The sequence below is a fragment of the Indicator indicator genome, chromosome 18 (assembly GCF_027791375.1).
Source record: "Indicator indicator isolate 239-I01 chromosome 18, UM_Iind_1.1, whole genome shotgun sequence".
NCBI classification, from domain to species: domain Eukaryota; kingdom Metazoa; phylum Chordata; class Aves; order Piciformes; family Indicatoridae; genus Indicator; species Indicator indicator.
This window is the reverse complement of record NC_072027.1, coordinates 13,121,768-13,140,997: the sequence shown is the minus strand read 5'-3', so window position 1 is coordinate 13,140,997 and position 19,230 is coordinate 13,121,768. Positions and strand designations below refer to the sequence as shown.

General features: G+C 38.2%; 1 protein-coding gene across 1 annotated transcript in view; it reads left to right on the top strand.

Annotated features, from left to right (window-relative positions):
• RANBP17 (RAN binding protein 17) overlaps positions 1 to 19,230 on the top strand; it is a 149,492-nt gene that overhangs the window by 14,461 nt on the left and 115,801 nt on the right. The window contains exons 11-13 of the mRNA XM_054389044.1: positions 2,490 to 2,683; positions 6,341 to 6,446; positions 8,764 to 8,899. Coding sequence (XP_054245019.1) covers positions 2,490 to 2,683; positions 6,341 to 6,446; positions 8,764 to 8,899 — 436 coding nt within the window. The remainder of the gene's footprint in view (positions 1 to 2,489; positions 2,684 to 6,340; positions 6,447 to 8,763; positions 8,900 to 19,230) is intronic.

Sequence of the window (19,230 nt, the reverse complement as noted above, 5' to 3'; positions counted from 1 at the left end):
TGGTTTAAGATCTGAGTATACTGTTTCTGATTACCATGGTGATTTCTTAAAATTATCTCAATTGACTAATATCATTTTACTCCTTTTGCTTATTAAGTCCAGGACTAAATCAAATTCTAATTGGTTTTTCTCTCCTGAGGTTTTGTGTTTTGAAGAAACCCTATTTCCCCTCTCCTTGGTTTTTTTAAGACAATCTAAATTAACTGTATTGTTTAGCTGTGACATGTTTTCTTAGTGAATCACTTTGTAGGGCCATGGAGGGTAGGAATGGTGGAAAGCAGAACAAACTCCATGTGCAAGAAAGGGTGAGACCAAGCAGAGCAAGCTAGAGAATGTCAAGATTGAAACTGGCCAATTTAAGATGTTTTAGTTCACATCTTCTTTTTAATAGTTTAAGTGAAATGACCATATACCCTACACTATAATATAACTAATAAGAAGGAAGTGTTTAGATTGCTGAAAGGATTTAATTTTCGCCAAGGGCTTTTATGAATCCCTGATGGTAGGGCCTATGGGACTGTACAGCAAGCCACATCTGCTCTTCCTTTTCAATTTTACATTACTGAGATGATGTCATTTGTTCAGTTTGTGTGAGAAAGTGCATTGAACTTCACCATTGTTGTCTTTTTGTCACATCTTAGCCAAAAACTTGTGTTTGTCACTTTACTGTTTAGTGACCAAGCTACAATTGGTATTATTTGCTTTATATTATCACAATAAGTGTGTTAAGGACTGATTTCCTTATGGTTCAGAATTGTGAGTTTGTATATCATTCTCGTGAACAAGAATTAATAGCACCTAGGGGAGCTTCCAGTGTTCCAGTGCTAGGACAGGGAAGGAGAAGCAGCTGATTGCAGATAGAGTAAGTTTTCATGGGCCTTCTCTTAACCAGCATACACTTCTTGTGGCATATTTATCTTCTGTGTTCAGCTTTTCTGTAATGGAACCTCAGGGTGGAACCTTCATGTCTCAGCTTTCTTCTCTGAGTGGTACATTCCAATCAGCTTCCAGAGTTAAGGCACTTAATAGGGATGATTTTCTGGGTTAAGCCATCTGTTGTGACCTGCTCCGTTGAAATACGCTGCTATCTTCATCAACATAACCATCAGCACTGAAAATTCTATTTCTTTGCTTGGTAGCAATGAGAGATTCTTCTGCATGTCCTCATTATGTTGTGGAGGAGTAAGTTTTATAATCTGTGAAAAAAGCCAGTGAGGATAGGTGAGGAGAGTATTGACCTTCTCTTCTACCATTCTTAAGACAGTCTCAGTAATGATGTTGATGTGTATCCATTCCTACCTCAAAGTGGTTTGTGTACCACTGTTACACTGTCTGATTCTCTTACATGATTAAGGTTCTCAGTTGTGGCTTTTCTGTGGACAGCAGTATCAAATGTAAACTTTAATATCAAATGTCCAGACCATTCTGGAGAAATATGGCTATCTGGGAGCTGATGTCACAAGTCTTCATCCATTTGCTCCAAGGAGATAAATTGATTTCTTTTAAATAAATGTTGTTCTCTGGAATGCCCATTTGTCTTACAAACTAGTATAGCTGAAACACCATAACATCACTCTCTGTTCAGGAGCCATCCAAATGGTCCTTCAGACAGTGAAAGAAGTAACTTGGAACAATGGAAGGAAAGTCACTTCTGCCCATTCTGGGAGAAGTTTGAGGGGGAGCGAGAAGTTAATTAATCTTCTACAAAGGGTCTAGAGGGGGATGCTTTTTCTGCAGACCAGAAGGAAAACTTTTATTACAAGTACTTGTAGATACGCAAGATCTGTGTCAGCCCATCTTGTTAGCATTTTCAGCTGCTGTGTATTGTCCAAAGTTTGGATGTTAGCTTTGCTAGCTTTTGGGATGTTGTCTTGAGCTGTAAATTGTTGGTTGCCTGTGCAACAAAAATGTAGCCTGATGGATAGCCCTTTCCTGTTGTGTTTTGTGTGATGAGTGTAGTTTAACTGTATCGTAAGAGTTGCTGGTCTCTACTAGAGGCGTTCCATGTAGGTCACAGCTCGTTTATAGGAGATTTATATAGTACTTGGCATGGAATTTTACTTGCTTGTCGGCTTTGGTATCATGGTGGTGTGCTGAATTTGATGATTGTGCAAAATCCATTCCAACTAGGTGTTCCATTCTTTCATTATCCTCTGAGAAAGGCAGTGCTTTTGAATATTCTGTTCAGGCACAGTGGACCTTAGTTCTTCAGGATTTACCTTTTTGTGGTCATACTGCCAACCTCATCTCCTCTCCTCTTTGCTCTTTAAAATATCTGTGAAGAGGAAGACCCATGTAGAATTCTGTTCTGTTTGTGCAGATATGTCTGGGGGGGTGTGTACGTACAATGAGATCTGTCTTGGTGTATTCACCAGCTGCTAAGGCTTTGGTAGTTCAACAGTTCAGTGACAGTGGCGCAAGAGCTGCATGGGGAAAAAAGCTTTCAAGCAATAGCGTGGCTAAGTGGGTACTTTTTATCTCTGTTCCAGAGATGGCTTAGAAGATCCCCTGGATGATACAGCTACAGTTTTCCAACAGCTGGAGCAACTGTGCACAGTTAGCAGGTGTGAATACGAAAAGACCTGTACACTTCTTGTACAGTTGTTTGACCAAAATGCACAAAACTACCAAAAACTATTACACGCATCTAGTAGGAATCCATTAGAAATCACAGTTCAGGAAGGTTAGTATTTAATTTAATTTTTAGACTGTTTTATGTGCCAGTAAATATATACTTGTATACGAAAAAGAGCGGTGATCTTACCTCAGATGTAATTAAACCTTTTCTCAAACTAGGAATTAATGATCCCAGTCACCTTGCACTACATTTTCACTAGTTGTCTTTGTACCAAATAGAATACGTTAACAGTTCATGTGTTTGTTTTAACATCTTGGTACATCTTTAGAATATAGACAGGAGAGCTGTAAAAACTTTTAATTTCTGAAAATTAACATTTTAGTGCCTCAGGTGCCCTCATGGGAACCAGCTGCAACTTGATGAATATTTTTTGAAAATGAAGATGTTAACTTTCATTCTTTTTTGCATTTATCTGTCTGTAAAAATTAACATAACATTAGAAACTTTAATTTACTTTATACAGCTCTGTTAAAATGAATCCCCTAATTTTCAAGCAACTCAAGTTAGTTATTGTATTGTAAGTTGTAAAAATCAGAGTTACTTTGAATGTATCTTTTCATATGCCTGTTTCGGTCCTCTCTGTCTCACAATTTATCTTTATAACTACTGGCTCTTTCCTAATATAGTTATCTAATGGCTGTTGCATCTTTACATGGATAAATGGTGTTGTTGTGAAAAGGTGAGACAGGTTACTGCATAATACAGCTGTTTCTTTGCATGCTATTAAACGTCTGTGATTTATTTTGCTGTTCTTTTTTTGAGTTTGAATATGCTGATTTTCCTCTATGGAGGAGCCATTTTTTCCAGTGATTTATATGAGACCTCCTACTTTTATCTTTTTTATTAATTCCACTTTCTTCCATGCACCTATCAACTTTTATTTGGGAGAATGGTCGTTAATGACCTGATTTCATTGACCAGCTGCAGTCTGAATTTATATTCCATTCCCCAGTCATGGGGGCAAGAAGGGAACAATCAGCCAGAGTCTGTCAGTGGCAGTGCTCTGGGGAATGCTGTTACACCTTAGAAAACATTTGATTCAGCTTAAATACTGTGTTTCTTTTCTGCAAACTAAACATTTGTGCTCATATTGAACAATAACTGTTATATCCCCTAGATATATACAGTTAAATTTAGATGTTTAATGGCTTTTAATGTTGCAAAGTAAATTAATGTAATATTAAGATCTCATTTTATTATGCTGCCTTGCTCTCTGTATCAATAGTGATGTGGTCATGGTTTACTAAAACAATAATCCCTAAGAAATGGGTCATTAACAGCAGTTAATGATTACTTGTGATCTATGGTAATGACTGATTTCTTTGGGATTATTGCTGGTATAAACCATAATTACAGATTATTACAGCCATAATTATTTTCTAAAAGAAAAGATGTGGTCTGTCTCAGTAATTGCAAATGCAAATGATCTGAAAATTTTAAGTAGTGAAGGTATGAAAAAGGGAAAGAAAAAGTCACACCTATTAACTGGGATTGTGATAAGAGTAGAGGACTCTCGTCAGAAAAATAACTATGTGCTCAGAAATGAGCTACTGAAGTTTGGAAAAATGAAGAGTGGTTTTTATTTTTAAAAAGGCGTTTGGCCAAAGTGGTGACTCTGCTCTTTGAACCAGCTGGCACAGCTTTACAATTGCTTTTGGGTACCATCTTCAAACAGCCATTCTTTGGTAGCTGTTAATGCTAAATTCGATTGAGCAGTGTCTGTTCTCTTAGACACTTCATCTCTCTGGTGTTGTGGTAGTGATGGTGCAGTCTTTTAGTGTCCTGGTTTAGCACTCTTCTCTGCTCTGGTGAGACCTCACATGCAGTACTGTGTCCAGTTCTAGGACCCCCAACGCAAGAGAGACATAGACATGCTGGAGCTAGTCCAGAGGAGGGCCACAAAGATGATCAGAGGGCTGGGGCACCTCTGCTGTGAAGACAGGCTGAAAGAACTGGAATTGAGGCCATTCATCCTGGAGAAGAGAGGGCTCCAGGGAAACTTTAGAGCTGCATTTCAGTATCTGAAGGGGACCTACAGGAAGACAGGGAAGGGTTTGCAGTGATAGAATGAGGGGCAGTGGCTGGAAACTGGAGCAGCGTAGTTTTATGTTGGACATTAGGAAAAAGTTCTTCACAATGAGAGTGGTGAAATACTAGAACAGGTTGTCCCATCCTTGAAGACATTCAAGATCAGACTTGGTGTGGCCCTGGATAGCCTGATCTAGTTGGAGATCTCCCTGCTGAATGCCTGGGGGTTAGACAAGATGGCCTTTGAGGGTCCCTTTCAACCCAATGCAATCCGTGAATCTGTAAGTTATGCTATCATCACTTGGTGAAATCTTAGTAATGAGGGCAAGACACCTTGTTTATGTGATTTGTCTCACTTACTAAGAAGTCTTGTTTGTAACTTGATTTAATTTAAATGGAAATTCTTCCAAGTTGTCTTTGCTGTGCTGTTATTTTCAGCCAGTTAATTTTAATGTATTATAAAGTCTATTTTGCCAACAAAGATGGGAGCCTGAAAGTAGCTTTATTGTCCTACAGTCTCAGGGCATTTCAGATGAGGAAGAAACCTTGAAGTATCCTGAAGTTCAAACAGGACTGTGTGTTACTTTGTTGTTCAAGTCTTAGTTTTGAGCTTACCTGAGGGAAAAGGACTGCATCTTTCCTGAGAGAGGATACAATTAGTTACTGGACTCACAGCTTAAGCTGAAGCAGGAGCGTACATGCCTTCAGTACATATCAGTAGGTCATATTGAAAGCTAGTCCGCCATTATGTGCCAGAGAGACCAAAACAATCTAGGTTTTGCGACATAGAAATGATTTTCTAGCAGGCCAAAAGAATTTTGCTGAGTTCTGTGTGTGTGTGTTTGTAAACTCCTGAGTTGCATATTTAAGGCAGGATTTTAATACTTGTACAAAATACACTGCATACACAACCTTAAGGAGTGTTTTATGGAACCTTTAGCTTTACAGCAATTCTGATCCTTACATTGTCCTTTACTTGATAAGGACTTTGCCTGTGGATCCTGGTAGAGACTGGCAGCTAAATAATCTGGAGGATGGAAAGCATGGCAGCATGGCTTGAAATGGATGAGCTCTGCCTTACAAACCGTTTTAGAAAACAAAACTCTGATAGTTCACAAGCTCTTTTCTTGAAGAATATATCTGACTTGTGACAGAAATATTCTCTTATGTGAAAATCACTTCAGGTAGTAGTGGAATATTGCAAAGCATTCTTTATTTGAATTAGAACCAAGAAACTAAATAGGTTGTAGGGAGCTCAAATTAATTCCTAATGCTACAGTAAGTTGATGTAACAGCCCCACGGTAGATAAAATTGTTCTATGCCTTGAAGTAACTTGAGGCAGGCAATTAAGGAAACTAGATTAATTGTATATCTAATCTTACCAGGCTGAGCTTGCTTAATTTGTACTTTAGGTTAATTCTTTTGTGTTTTATTTATAAGCATGTCCAGGTTAATAGGCTGCTCTAGTTTATCTGTCAGTTCTGCTCAGAATTTTGTGGTAGTTGGTTTGTCTGTGTAGGTTTTCAGTCTGGTAAAGGGAGAAGCTAACTGTTCTCTTGACAGCATTCCGTAGTCCGATCCCTTACGGAACTGCTGAAACCTTATGGCAGTGTATTGTGCTGGCACAGTGGCTTACAGTCATTAACTGATGGTCTTCCTTTTTTTACTGTTAGGACGGCTGGCATGGCTTGTCTATTTTGTGGGTACTTTTGTGGGAGGACGATTAACATACACCAGTACTGATGAACATGATGCCATGGATGGAGAGTTATCCTGTCGGTAAGTATTGCTGCTTTGGAGTTCTTGATTTTGATGCTTTTTTTTAACACTTACTGACATTTAGTATCAGCAGGTATTTTGAATTTTAACATCTCAGGTTTTGGCCAGTTCTTGGATGGTGGGTGCTCAAGGACTGTACTGACTTTCTGTGGATTGAGACCATCCCACTGGCTCTAGTCTTTCCTCAGTCTTCATCCTTAACAGTACAGGAAGCATTAAGGCTCTCATTGCAGAACTAGATTTCAGAGGAAGGGAAGAAGATTAATGGCCAACACGTCTCTGACTATAAGCAGTGTTTAGATATGCCCCTGGAGCCACCCTCTTTTCATCTGTGCGTTACACTTGCATGCAAGTGTTAATTTTCTTATTCGTGAGCTGTGGCTATTACTTGCTGCACAACTTCCTATGCATTAGTTCTTGCAGGTGTCTTCACAGTGGAACTGCTGGCCACAGCTGAAGGTTAGAACTTGTACAGTTGAGCTTGGAATCAAAAGGAGGCTCTAGATGTTAGTCCATGTTAGAAGGATAGGGAAATGCTTGCAAGAGTCCAGCACAGAGCCACAAATGCTGAAGGGAGTGGAACATCTCCCTTATGAGGAAAGACTGAGGGACCTGGGTCTCTTTATCTTGGAGGAGACTGAGGGTTGACCTCATTCATGTTTATAAAGATATGAAGGGCAGTGTCAGGAGTATGGAGCCAGGCTCTGCTCAGTGATGTCCAATGATAGGACAATGGGCAACAGGTGCAAGCTGGACCATAGGGGGTTCCATGTGAACATAACGGAAAACTTTTTCACTGTGTGGGTGACAGAGCCCTGGAACAGGCTGCTGGGAGAGGTTGTGGAGTCTCCTTGTCGAGAGACATTCAAAACCTGCCTGGATGTGTTCCAGTGTTACCTACTTCAGGTGATCTTGCTCTGGCAGGAGTGTTGGACTCATCCTTTGAGGTCCCTTCCAATCCCTAACAATTCTGTGATCTTTCTGCAAGCTTTAGGGCAAGGGGCAAGCTAAAGATTATTGTGAATGACAATATTCCTTGTGGCAAACACTGCCTTAATCCTTGTTTTGCACTCACTACTGTGTGCAAGGCATGCATATTTGATCTTGTTCTGCACATCCACTAGCTAACACATGAAAAAAGGACATTCAACTTAGAATTAGATAAAGAGCTTTACATTTTCTCTTTTGTTTCTTGCCTTTCTAATCTACCCTGGGGCTTTGTGGTGTTAGCAATCTTCCACTGTGTTTTTATTAGAAGTGAGAGGTTTTAATATACAGGCTTACAGATGAAGTAGCTACTGACTTCTAATCCAGTGACTGCATATCTCAGAATTGGCAAAAGGTGACATTTTTTTTAATTGCTGAGTAATTAGGCTTTCAAAGAATAAATGGCAGAAGAATATGGAAAATTAATTTTAAAAAAAGTACATTTTTTTAGCTGGCTTAAGCTGAAATTGATTCATTGAATCAGTCCTGATAATATGGAGACACACACCAAATAAGAATTTAGGTCAGAAGATAAATGTTCACTCAGGTGTTTTAGGAGAGAGTGAAGTGGGAAGAAGTGAGGCAAACAGTGCATTATATACTGCGTATAGAAAATTATTTTGAAGGCCAGTTGTTGCAGTTCCCAGAGAACTTGAATGCCTCTTGCACTTTCAGTCTGAGACCTGTAATTCTCAAGTTTCATAGAATCATTAAATGGCTTAGGTTTGAAGGGACCTCAGAGATCATCTACTCCAACCTACCTGCCATGGGCTGGGATGCCTCTCAATAGGTTGTTTGAGGCCTCTTCCAACTTGGTCTTGAACACCTCCAGGGAGGAGGCATCCACAGCCTCTCTGAGCACCCTATTCCAGACTCCCACCAGCCTCGTCCTGAAGAACTTCTTCCTAAGATCCAGTCTAAACCTGCTCTTCCTCAGTATAAAACCATCACCCCTTTCACTATACACCCTTATGAGAAGTCCCTCTCCAGCCTTACTTGTAGACTCCATTCAGGTATTGGAAAGCAGCTCTGAGGGTCTTTCATCATGGAATTGATACTCTAAGAAATGAAAAAACATTTTTCAGTTTCACCACAGTATAACATATGTATCTGGGAAAATTTCAAGTGACAAAGTAATTAGAAAAGCGTTATGTTGATGTTTATTAGTGGTCAATTAGCATAATTAGCATCTAAACAAAACAAAATCCTAGAAGAAACCTAGGTAAGCCAAAAATGGCTGATGGATTCCTAAAGAAATTAGCTGTGACAGTAGCATTTAATTTGAGAATTCTTCCTGAAAATGTTTGGGTTTCTTTTTTCTGTCATGAAGCGTTTTTCAGCTGATAACTTTGATGGATGCCCAGTTACCAGAGTCTAGTAATGAAAAAGTAGAACTGGCGATCCTGTGGTTCTTGGATCAGTTCCGAAAAACCTATGTGGGAGACCAGCTTCAGCATACCTCAAAGGTAAACATTTGCTTTAAACCACAAAGTCTGAAATAAAAAAGCCTCTGCAGAAATTGACCTGCCAATACGTCTTGAACATAAAAGCTGTTGAGCTTAGCTGGTGGCTGACTGCCTAGCTGGAGAGATTAATGGATGGTGGATGGCTAACTTCTGAATGAGGTGTTGATCTGAGTGGGCTTCCTACCATGTGTGCATTTGAGTTTTGGCATGCAAACAGTTAATCCTTTAACAACAGCTCTGTTCATTAAACAATTTTCAGTTACTTTGCATTTCAATTTTTTATTTCAAACATTTAGCTGGGTTCTGCTATATTGTGTTATATTTCACAGCTGGGTACACAAGATTTATTCTTTTAATAGTTCTGTTCTTTTGACAGTTACTCATTTATGTGGTTTCCACTGTATTTCTCGCATTACTTGGCTTTTCTGCATTTTAAATAGGGAAGAGGGAAAAGTAAGATGCATTTTTTAAGAAGCAGCAGTTAATTTACCTTAACTGTAGGGGACAGTCATAGTATAGATGTTATAAAGAGAATGTCAGTAAGATGAGATCAATTGATCTCAAGAAAGACTGAAAGAATTCTGTTTGAGCCCCAAGCAAATCTTTAGCAAGAATTGTGACAGTGACTGAGATTTGGTTTTACTTGTGTAGCACTCAGTCCTTGCTTTTTGCTGAATGGTCCCCATCTCAAGGATTCTTTTATCCCTTCAGGTTTGAACTGGACTTCAACATTATTGAATGGTTCCTCACTTAATATTAAAAATAAAGTTTTACACTATACCGAATGACTTTTTCATGAAAGCAATGTGTTCTTTTCAATTGTCAGAGCAGATTTGTTATTTTTAAATGTGGTGCACTGCTCTAACGCTAAGCAACAGAAGGTACAGTGTAAAAATGTGCTGCAGCTCCTGGTATTTTCATTAGCAAAACTCCTGCTGGTGGCAATTCAAAGGCAACATGGCTGTACAGTGGTTGTCCTGATCTGTAATTCGCAGATTGTGTTTCCTTTCTGGTTTTGAGGGGTTTGATTTCACCTTATATTGTGACTGATGGTGGTGTGACTGTGTGGAGAAGCCCTATCAATGTATGGAATGTTGTAACAGATTGTTAGAGTAGATTGTATACCTGAGCTTTTTATGTCTCTGCTTACAGAAAACTGGTAGAAGCTTTTGTGTGTGGCTGAAGGAGCAGGCAAAAGCTGGAGTGCATTATTTAGATTTAATCACCTGAAGCTCCTTGTCAGTGGAAAAAAAATGTGAAATTTGACCATTTGCCAGCTACCTCAGAATTCAGTAAATATCATTTTAGCCAGCCTAGCAACATATTCTGAATAACTATAAGGCTGCTCCTGCCATTGCATTGTGTGAGGAAGATTAAATGGTTAATTAGGGAGTGAAATGCTGGTTAGTGTTTCCATCTGATTTATTGGAGAGCATTTTGAACAGAAGGAGTTAAATTTTACCAAAAGGACATGGGGGAAAACCGTAGGATGAATGTAAGAAAATGGCTTTCTGTTAGTTTATTGGTCTGGGGGTTTTCCCCAATAAATGGACACAAATCAAACTGGTAACACATTATATTCTGTGTATTGCCTTGGCTTATGACGTGGGTGTTGTAAGTAACCATGCTGGAATAGTGGGGATGCTGCAAGACTTCCATGGTGCAGAAAGTTCAAGGGGTGTTTGGAAATTCTAGCCCCAGTCTAGCAACTCCACAGTGCCTTGCAAATGCTTTTTTTTTTTTTTTTTAATTATTTCATTACATTATCTACCAGTATAATTTAGTTTGCAGGCAAATTGCCCTTTCCTTTTTGTTGTGTTCTGGTAAGTCTGATACAACAGCCTCTCTATTGCACTGATAGAATCCCATGGTCCATATCACATTAGTTTACCAGGTCTTATAACAAAAGCTGTGTGTAAAGGCATCTGAGCTCTCTCAGTTTTGGTGGATTTTTAAATTTTTAATAAAACCAAATGAGATGTTTGTGTACATATTATAGTTAAGTGCAAGGCAGAAGGCAGCACTTGTATGATTCTTTTAGTTTATCCTGCTGTAGCAGCAAGTATAGCAGCAGATGGCATTCTACCCTCACAGTTGTAAATCCTCTGATGCTATGTCTTGCTGGCAGCTATCTACAATAAAAAGGCTCACACTTGGAAGCAGAAAAATCAGACCTATATCAAATGACTAAGTTAATACACATTTATATAAATACTGAGGATTGCTTGGATTGTTTTATTTACAGAATGGCTAATGGAAATTCTGCATGCTTCAGCCACACTGAAATAATTGAGGGTATTTCTCTATATGATCATGTGCTTGCATACAGAACAAGAGACTGCTTAGAGAGGGCTTAGTAGTCTAGTGGAATTCTAGAACAAGTCTTCTATATAAATATAAAAATTTTGTTCATTAACCCATAATTGGCTATGTAAATTGATGTGTACTTATTAACCAGTCCACTGGGGCTTGCTATCTCTACAGAAGAATAGCAAAGTCTTAGAGATCTTTTCCATGCTACGCTTACAGTGCCTTAGATTGCCAAAACAAAAACAAGACATCAAGATTCATAGAATGGTTTAGGTTGGAAGGGACGTTAAAGATTATCTAGTTCCAATCCCCCCATGCCTTGTGCTGGGACACCTTCCACTAGACCAGGTTGCTCAAGGCCTCATCCAGCTGCAAGCCCAGAAGTATCCAGATACTGTCTTTTGGGTGGGATAGACCCTGGAATATAAATATGGATTCTCTGGTACTGTACAGCACTCCTAATATCTATTTGTAGAACAACACATTGTTTGTTTTAATGCTGACATGATTTAGCCTTCATGGAGTTATTTTTGTGGCTTGTAGCTGATTTGGATGCTGACAGTGCAGTACAAAGTAGGTGGCTGGAAATGCAGTGCACTGTGCTTTACTCAAAGTAGAGTAGTCTCAGCTTCTTATCTGTGGTGACTCTGATGTCATTTTGTCCCACTGATAGCCACTGTTCTGAGTAGGGTAATAGTGCATGGAAATCTGATTGCTGACATCAAAGGTATGTTATTTATTAGACAAAACATTGCTGTTTTGAATGAAATTTTCCTTTGCATAGTTTCAACAATGCAATTATTTATGTATTTTTGCAAGTGACACTGGCCTGGGAGGAAATGATCACCAAGGACAGGATTTTAAAATCAAGATGATCTTCACAAGATGGTGAAATAACTTAAGGTTTTAAATTCCCAGTGTGTCTGAAAGCAGGAAGAGGCCCTGGCTAGCAAGTCTTGCCTTCTTTATCCTTGTTTAGCCTAATTTAGTGTTGTGAGTTCAAAAATGTTGAACCATATTTATTTGTTTTAAAAAATACACTGCAGCTCAAGAAGCATTTAAGCACAAGGAGCATCTCTCGACAACTTTTAGTTGTTAAATAATTTGTGATTGCAAATAGATTTAGTAGACACTTACCGTGGTTCTGTGTGTAAGAAACTGCATTAAAAATATGAATGTGATTAATTAGTATTAAGAAGGGTTTAGAATTAGGGTATCTCTCATGCCACTTCTTTGCACACTGGGTTTTCAGTAGCATTGCAGCTGAGATGAAGGGTTTTTCTCTTGTCATCTGTGCTCTCTACAGCACGCGGCGCTATTGAACTAGAGTTCCTCACTTAGTTCACTGTCACTGTGCCAGACACAGAGGTCAAGACTGGGACCTCTGCACATGTGAGGTGAGGGTAATGTGGTGAAAAATATTAGTGACAGCAAGTGTGTGAGACTGAGCTGTGCTCTCCAGCAGAGCCTGACTGCATATCATGTCTGGAGTTGTCTTTTCAGCTTCTATAATCAGAGTAATTGTTAAGAAATCCCACCAATAATCTGTGCCTGCCAAGGGGGTGTTTGGTTTGAGTATTAAAGAGAATTTCATGTTTACCTGAATGCACTGTAACCTCTTTTGCCTCACTGAAGCAATTAATAGTTCCTCGTTCTGCTCTTTCTAATCAAACACTAGCCCTAAATGTGTTTTAAGGGAATTTTGAGGGAATTTTAAGCTCTACCAGATGGCTCTAGTTTGAGGGATACTTCCAGAAGTGAAGATCTCCAGCAATAAGGTGTTCCAGCCAGCCAGGCCTGTCTTCTGCCCCAACCCTTGCTAAAAGTGATGGGAACTCAAGGTAGAAGAATAGGAGTTAAATTTTGACTCTTCAGTTTCTGGGAAAGGGGACCATGTACAGATGAATGCAGAAACTGTCAACTGTCAGGGGTGCATCAGTGGAATAATCTGGGGGTTCTGGTCTGGTGCTGTCTAGGGTAGGTGAGCATGAAGAAGGATGTAGGATTGTGGATTCACGTTTTGTGCAGAGCCTTTGCTAACACGAGGTTGAAGCATGGCTGTGAAGTGTTCGTGGGGACATGCAAATGGGATTTCTTACTGTATGCTGCATCTGTTGTGTTTGCTTATGTGGTTAGTAGAAAGAAATTACTATAAGTAACATTTAGGATTGCATCTCTGTGTGTTTTTAAAGATTTAAATTATATGACATATGAGTTAGATCTGCATCACAATAAAAAAAACAGCTTTATGAGTTCAGTATGCAATGTGTTTAGAGGGGAGGGGGAAATACCATTTCTTGCTCTGTGCTGCTTGCAGTAGCTGAAACTGAAACATATGTAATCAGGTATCATCTAACCACTGAACACAGCCTTGGCTCCTAACATATAGTGTGTATTCTGGTGACTTAAGTTGTTTTGATAGTTCTTCAGTACCTGCATATTTCTCTGACTGCTGGGCCTGCAAACACAGAAGCAGGACATACCAGAAAAGAAGCAAGTTAGAAATAGCATAGTTGTGCAGAAGGTGACTATTTTCCCCCTGTTCAGTATAAGACAGAGAGATCTGCAGCAGTCCCACTGACTTTAATGGGGATCTTCTCATAAAAGATTCTGGGTCCTAGCGTCACCATGATTAATGATATCTTAACATTTATGACTGATTATTCTTTTCTGAGCTGTAAAATACATATACTGTTTTATTTCATTACAGTGAGGTGAAGATCACAGCACTGACAGGTGCTGGAAATTAGCAGCCAGTTTTGAAATTGTTCTGTGCACTAGAAATTAGATCTCATTTTAATTCAGCTTTTCCAAACTAGTAAATGAGGTTAATGCCATACATATTCAGCTGATATGGAGGAAGAAATTGATATAAAGTGGATCAGCATAGCTGCAGGGCTACTTTAATTTATAGGTAAAGAGGCAGTGATAAATGAAAGTAATGTAGTAGTGGTCACTAAACTCCTCAGCCATCAGGGATTCAATAGTGTTAGTTGCTCATTAAAGGCATTGTTGGGGTACATCAAATAGAAATTTGAAAAGAAATAGCCAACTAACCCTTAATTATCAAAACATAGAAAATACTAATTATGCCTTAATTAGCTTTTCTTTTAATGTACTGAAATTGTTACTTTTTGTGTAGCACAAATGGATAGTTATATCAACAATAAATAGGTTGTTTTAATAACTTTCTTTTACCTCTGGGAAAACCACACTCCAATTTTTAATATGCAATAATGCTTCTCTCTAGCCTGTAGGAGATGAAAATTATTAAGTAGCTTTATTTTTTGAAGATTTTACAGCAGCTTTGGGAAGAATTATTTCACCATGCATCAATTATTTTTAATTGAACTGAATATTTTTTCAGATTGCATGAAATGCCTCTCATTTAAGTTTAACATTTAGAGTTTGTTAAGGAAGCATCATAGTGAGAATTGGGTACAACTTTTTTCTGTGGCATGTTTGAAGATGAATAAAAGCAGTTGTTTCGGAAGAAAAAAATCTGTCACTGGTATTTTTCACTTGACTGGGCCAAATAATTTTCACTCAGTTTCATAGCTACCACACTGTTCTCATCCAATCTCCTTGCAATTCCTGTAGGCAAAAATGGTAGGGATTGACTTAAGTAAGGTTTGGCTCCATCTGGTACTAATGAAAAGCTCCAGCAGCTGTTGCAAAACACTTTTCCTTTTGAGGCAGTGTGTAGCCTTCTCTCTCTGGTCATGTGTGTAGGACAGGAACAAGCAGAACTTGGACTGTTTCATCAAAAACAACAGGTATGTGTTTTTTCCAGATAAATGATGGGAGGAGAATGCTGCATAGTGGTAGTCATAAAAGCCTCCAAATTGTGGACTTGCAGTTCAGAAGGCCGGTGGCATCCTGAGCTGCATCAAAAGCAGTGTACCCAGTAGGTCAAGAGAGGTGATTCTGCCACTTTGCTCTCTTGAGACCTCACCTGGAGTACAGCATCCAGCTTTGGAGCTCTCTAATACAAGAAGGACATGGACCTGATGGAGTGGGTCTAGAGGAGGGCCACAAAGATGATCGGGGGCCTAGAGCACCTCTTTCATGAGGACATTTTGAGGGAGCTGGGGTTGTTCAGCCTGGGGAAGAGAAGGCCCTAGCAAGTTTAGGAGCTAGAGAAGATTTACTCAAGTAAATGCTACTGAGACAGATCTTTCATGTTTTCTCTCATAGTTCCTATCCTGCCATGAGCAAAAAGAACTTTCAGCCAATATTGCTGAAGTAATATTTAAAATTAGTTAATTGCCTAAAGATTGGACAAGTTAATTGTGACATTGCTTATAAAGATGTAGACTTACTCTTAATTAATTCTGGGTTGATTAGTGCTGACAAGTATTTTGCTCCACATGAAAACATTTTCTTTTTCTTTGAAAAAGTCTAATACCTTGAAGGATTCTTTAAGTACTTAGTGCAGAATTTTGGGGTTTTCTGATTTTAAATTATAAAAGCACTACCACCAAAACACTAACAAGTGAGCTACAATCTGACATCTTAATTCCGAGGAATGGGTAGTAGTTTCTTATTTTAGAGTGCCTTGGCAAACTCTAATCACAATGCACCCTGCCTGTTCTTTAGCTACCTTCAGAAATTCCTGTATCGAATTTCTTCATTGTTTGGATATTCCATACAGCAAAGAACCTATTAAGACATAAAGACAAACACTAAGAATTTGCAGATTTATAAACAGCAGTTTCCTCATCAGGTTGAGTTGTAACGTATTCTTCAATTTACATATCCTCAATTCTGTCATCTTTTACTTGTGCAGGAATCAATATCTTTTTCCTCTGTAAAGCACTTTCTGTGTTTGCTTGGAGAATTTTTCTTCTGCTTTCTTTTCCCAAATTTTTCATTATATCCTTCTAGCTTCCATCTTTTTCTTGCAGTGCTTTTTAGATTCTTTAAAGCCTATACCATTGTCTTATCTTGTTATATTTTGCCTCATTGCTCACAACTTAAACCTGCATGAATCTTTATATAGATATTATTTAATCACGTTTACAATTAAAGCACTGCTTTAAGTGCTGTGATATTTTATTTTAGAATTTTGTAACACAAATCAGGCATTCTTAAAAATAAATAATTAGCATAGTTCAGTTCTGCACTTGGCTGTAACTGAGCTTTATTTTGTAGCTGCTAATAAAGGCACATTATCGTGCTCAGGCATTGCAATTATCATTGAAATGTGTATGTCCATTAGCTGCAACATTAGGCTGAGGATATAATTACTGTCTAGAGCCAATATCTTTGTGAAGTTAGGTCTATGATGCTATTAAGCTATAAGCAGTATTTGTAAACTAATATTTAAACATTTCAGAATTGATGCTATCACTTGTGGACTTAAAAACTAATCCTACTTCCACTCCAAATTATTGACTTCTTAAGTGTTTGGCAAATATATTATTGGATTGTTTGGATGCAAGTATAATTTGTGATTGGAGAGAGACTACTGTAGCTTTTCTAATAGCAAGTGATTCTGTGATTCTCTGAAGTGCTCAGAACATATTGAACGGGTGGCAGAAGAGAGAAGCTGTGATAACAGCAGAATGCTGGTAAAACAGTGTCACAACATGCTGCAAACAGGATTAATTTTACTTGTAGTAGAGCTGTGTTTCAGACAATTCAGTATAGCAATGAAATGCAAAAAAAAAGCCCCAAACTCTGTTGCACGCTGAGACTAAAGAAAAGACTTTCCTAATAATGCAGCAAGGATGTTTTAAAGAGGAATGAGATTGAGTCTGTTCATTGATGTGCTTTCTGAAGATTGCTGACAGAATAACATGAAATTTCTTGTAAAGTTAGGTGGATAGTCACCTCTAAGTAATTCCACGTGTGTGCAGATGTTTGGATCTGTAATGAAATGGTGCTTTTTTCCCCAGACGTTGCTTTAATGTTGAAAAAGGTATGGTAGTAATTGACTTTTAAGTATTTGCATCAATTAATTTTCTTTTCTGTTCCCTTGGTGTTTGACTGATGTCCATTAGTTTGTTTAGTTCACTTATTTGTCTCAGAAACTGAAATTTTGGGAATGCTGATGGGAGCAGAATTTCCAAAGAGAATCAGTCTTCTAGCATTTTTCATCTTATTTTGAATGCAAGTGTATGTAATTTTTTTCCGAGCACAGAGGAGCTACTACATTGCTTGTGATTTGTATCTGGTACAGCCTAATACAACTACTTTTGTAAAATACAAAAAGGAATTTCAAATTTTGCTTTCATGTGTGCCTGCTTTTTGGCTTACCTGCTGCTGCTTTGGTGACTGGCCTTGGCTGAAATGACACTATTAGCTCTTCTGTCCAAGTCATTAAATACTATTTCCTATTTATTATGTTGTTTGTATTTATTATATTGATTATGTTCTTTATTTATAAATAATTCAGCTATCATTTCAACTCAAGCAGATTCTCTTCTCTGAGTAAATTCTAACTGCTGGACCTTTCCACTTGTTCCATATATCCCACACCAACTAAGCAAAAATGAATAAACAGATAAGGCGTCTTGAGGGGGAGAGGGAGAGGAAGACTATATTTTGACTTAGTCATCTAAAATATATTGGGGTTGTTGCAGTATGTTGGCCTCAGATCCTCATTATTTGAGTAGCTTAATGAATTAATTTCCTAGACCTTGCAGTAAGTAAATTAACCATCAGAGTTCAGAGCAGAGTGAATAATTCTTTAATATTAGACTGTGGCAATTTTTACGACTGAAGTTAAATTTAATTATGAAATTGCTTATTGCATATTTGTATAACTCAAAAGGAAAAATATGCAAAAGAACATGATAAGTGCATCTGTCAAAAAAAGAACAAAACAGTAAAATCTTAGGAGGTTAAATTACTCTTGTTGATGCTGGTTGAATTATACATCACTTAGTTTAGATACTGTGCTCATAGTCTGCACTGGTCAGCAAAGCTAAAAGGGAGTTTTGTTTGGGTTATTTTAGGTTATCAGCTGTTCAGCATCTCCTTCAAAATTACTGAAGAATTTAATTTATTTACCAGCAACTAGTATATTGCTAAAATAGTGGTCTAGATGATCCTGTAGCTTTTTCATTTATGGGGAATATGTATTTGTGTAGCAGTGTACTTAAACAGGAATTGTTCTGGAACAGTATCTTAAGTTCATTTTAAAGACTTATGGGGTCTTTTTTTTTCCCCTTGGAAAATAATTAATTAACCCAAGTAATTATCTTTCCAGGTAGCTTTATGCACTGATATTTTCTACTCTTACCTGTGAAATAAGTATGATAATTGAGTAGCTAAAGTACAAAATTCCACTCTTTATCCACTCTTTATGACCTCTAGGTCAGTTGATTTGGTTTACAAAACTGCAGTTTCAGACCTGTGTTAGATGCTGCATGTAAACAGTCAGTCTCTTGGAGTGTTTGTGGTTGTTGTTAGAGGCGCAAAGTTTGGTATAATCCAGAACTGCAAAAAACGTTCTGTTTCTCCTTTCACCTTTTTCTCTCATATCACTACTCCTGGATATTTAACTGGACAGGATTGGATAGTTTACATTCCTGTTAGGATGCTTTATTCAGATTAGTTTGCACACTTTAAATTTAGACTTACTTACAAGTATTTGTATGGAAAGGCCAATGTTTACCCAGTCCCCTGAAAACGAAGAGTGCAAACATTTGGAGAGCTGTGTGTACAGAAAACTTTGTCTCTTTTCATCGAGTTGTTGTCACCTAACCATCCAGTCTAACCAGCAGTACATCACTTCCACTCTAGAAGAGAGAAAGTCGATGGAGCCAAATCACTAAGGACTATTTCCTGCAGAACAGCAGCAGTTATATCCAGGATGTCGTGTAAGAAACCTTTTGGGGTTTGAGTTATAAATGAGGCTTCAGCTACTTCCTCTGTTTTGCAGTTCTTTTGATCTGGAAACTTTCCAGGTTGAGGAAGTCACTGGATTTCTGAATCAAGTTGTTTTGTTGTTTGGGTTTTTTTTTTCATTTGAACTGCCCTTGGCTTCACGTGCCTTATGTAAATGGCTTGCT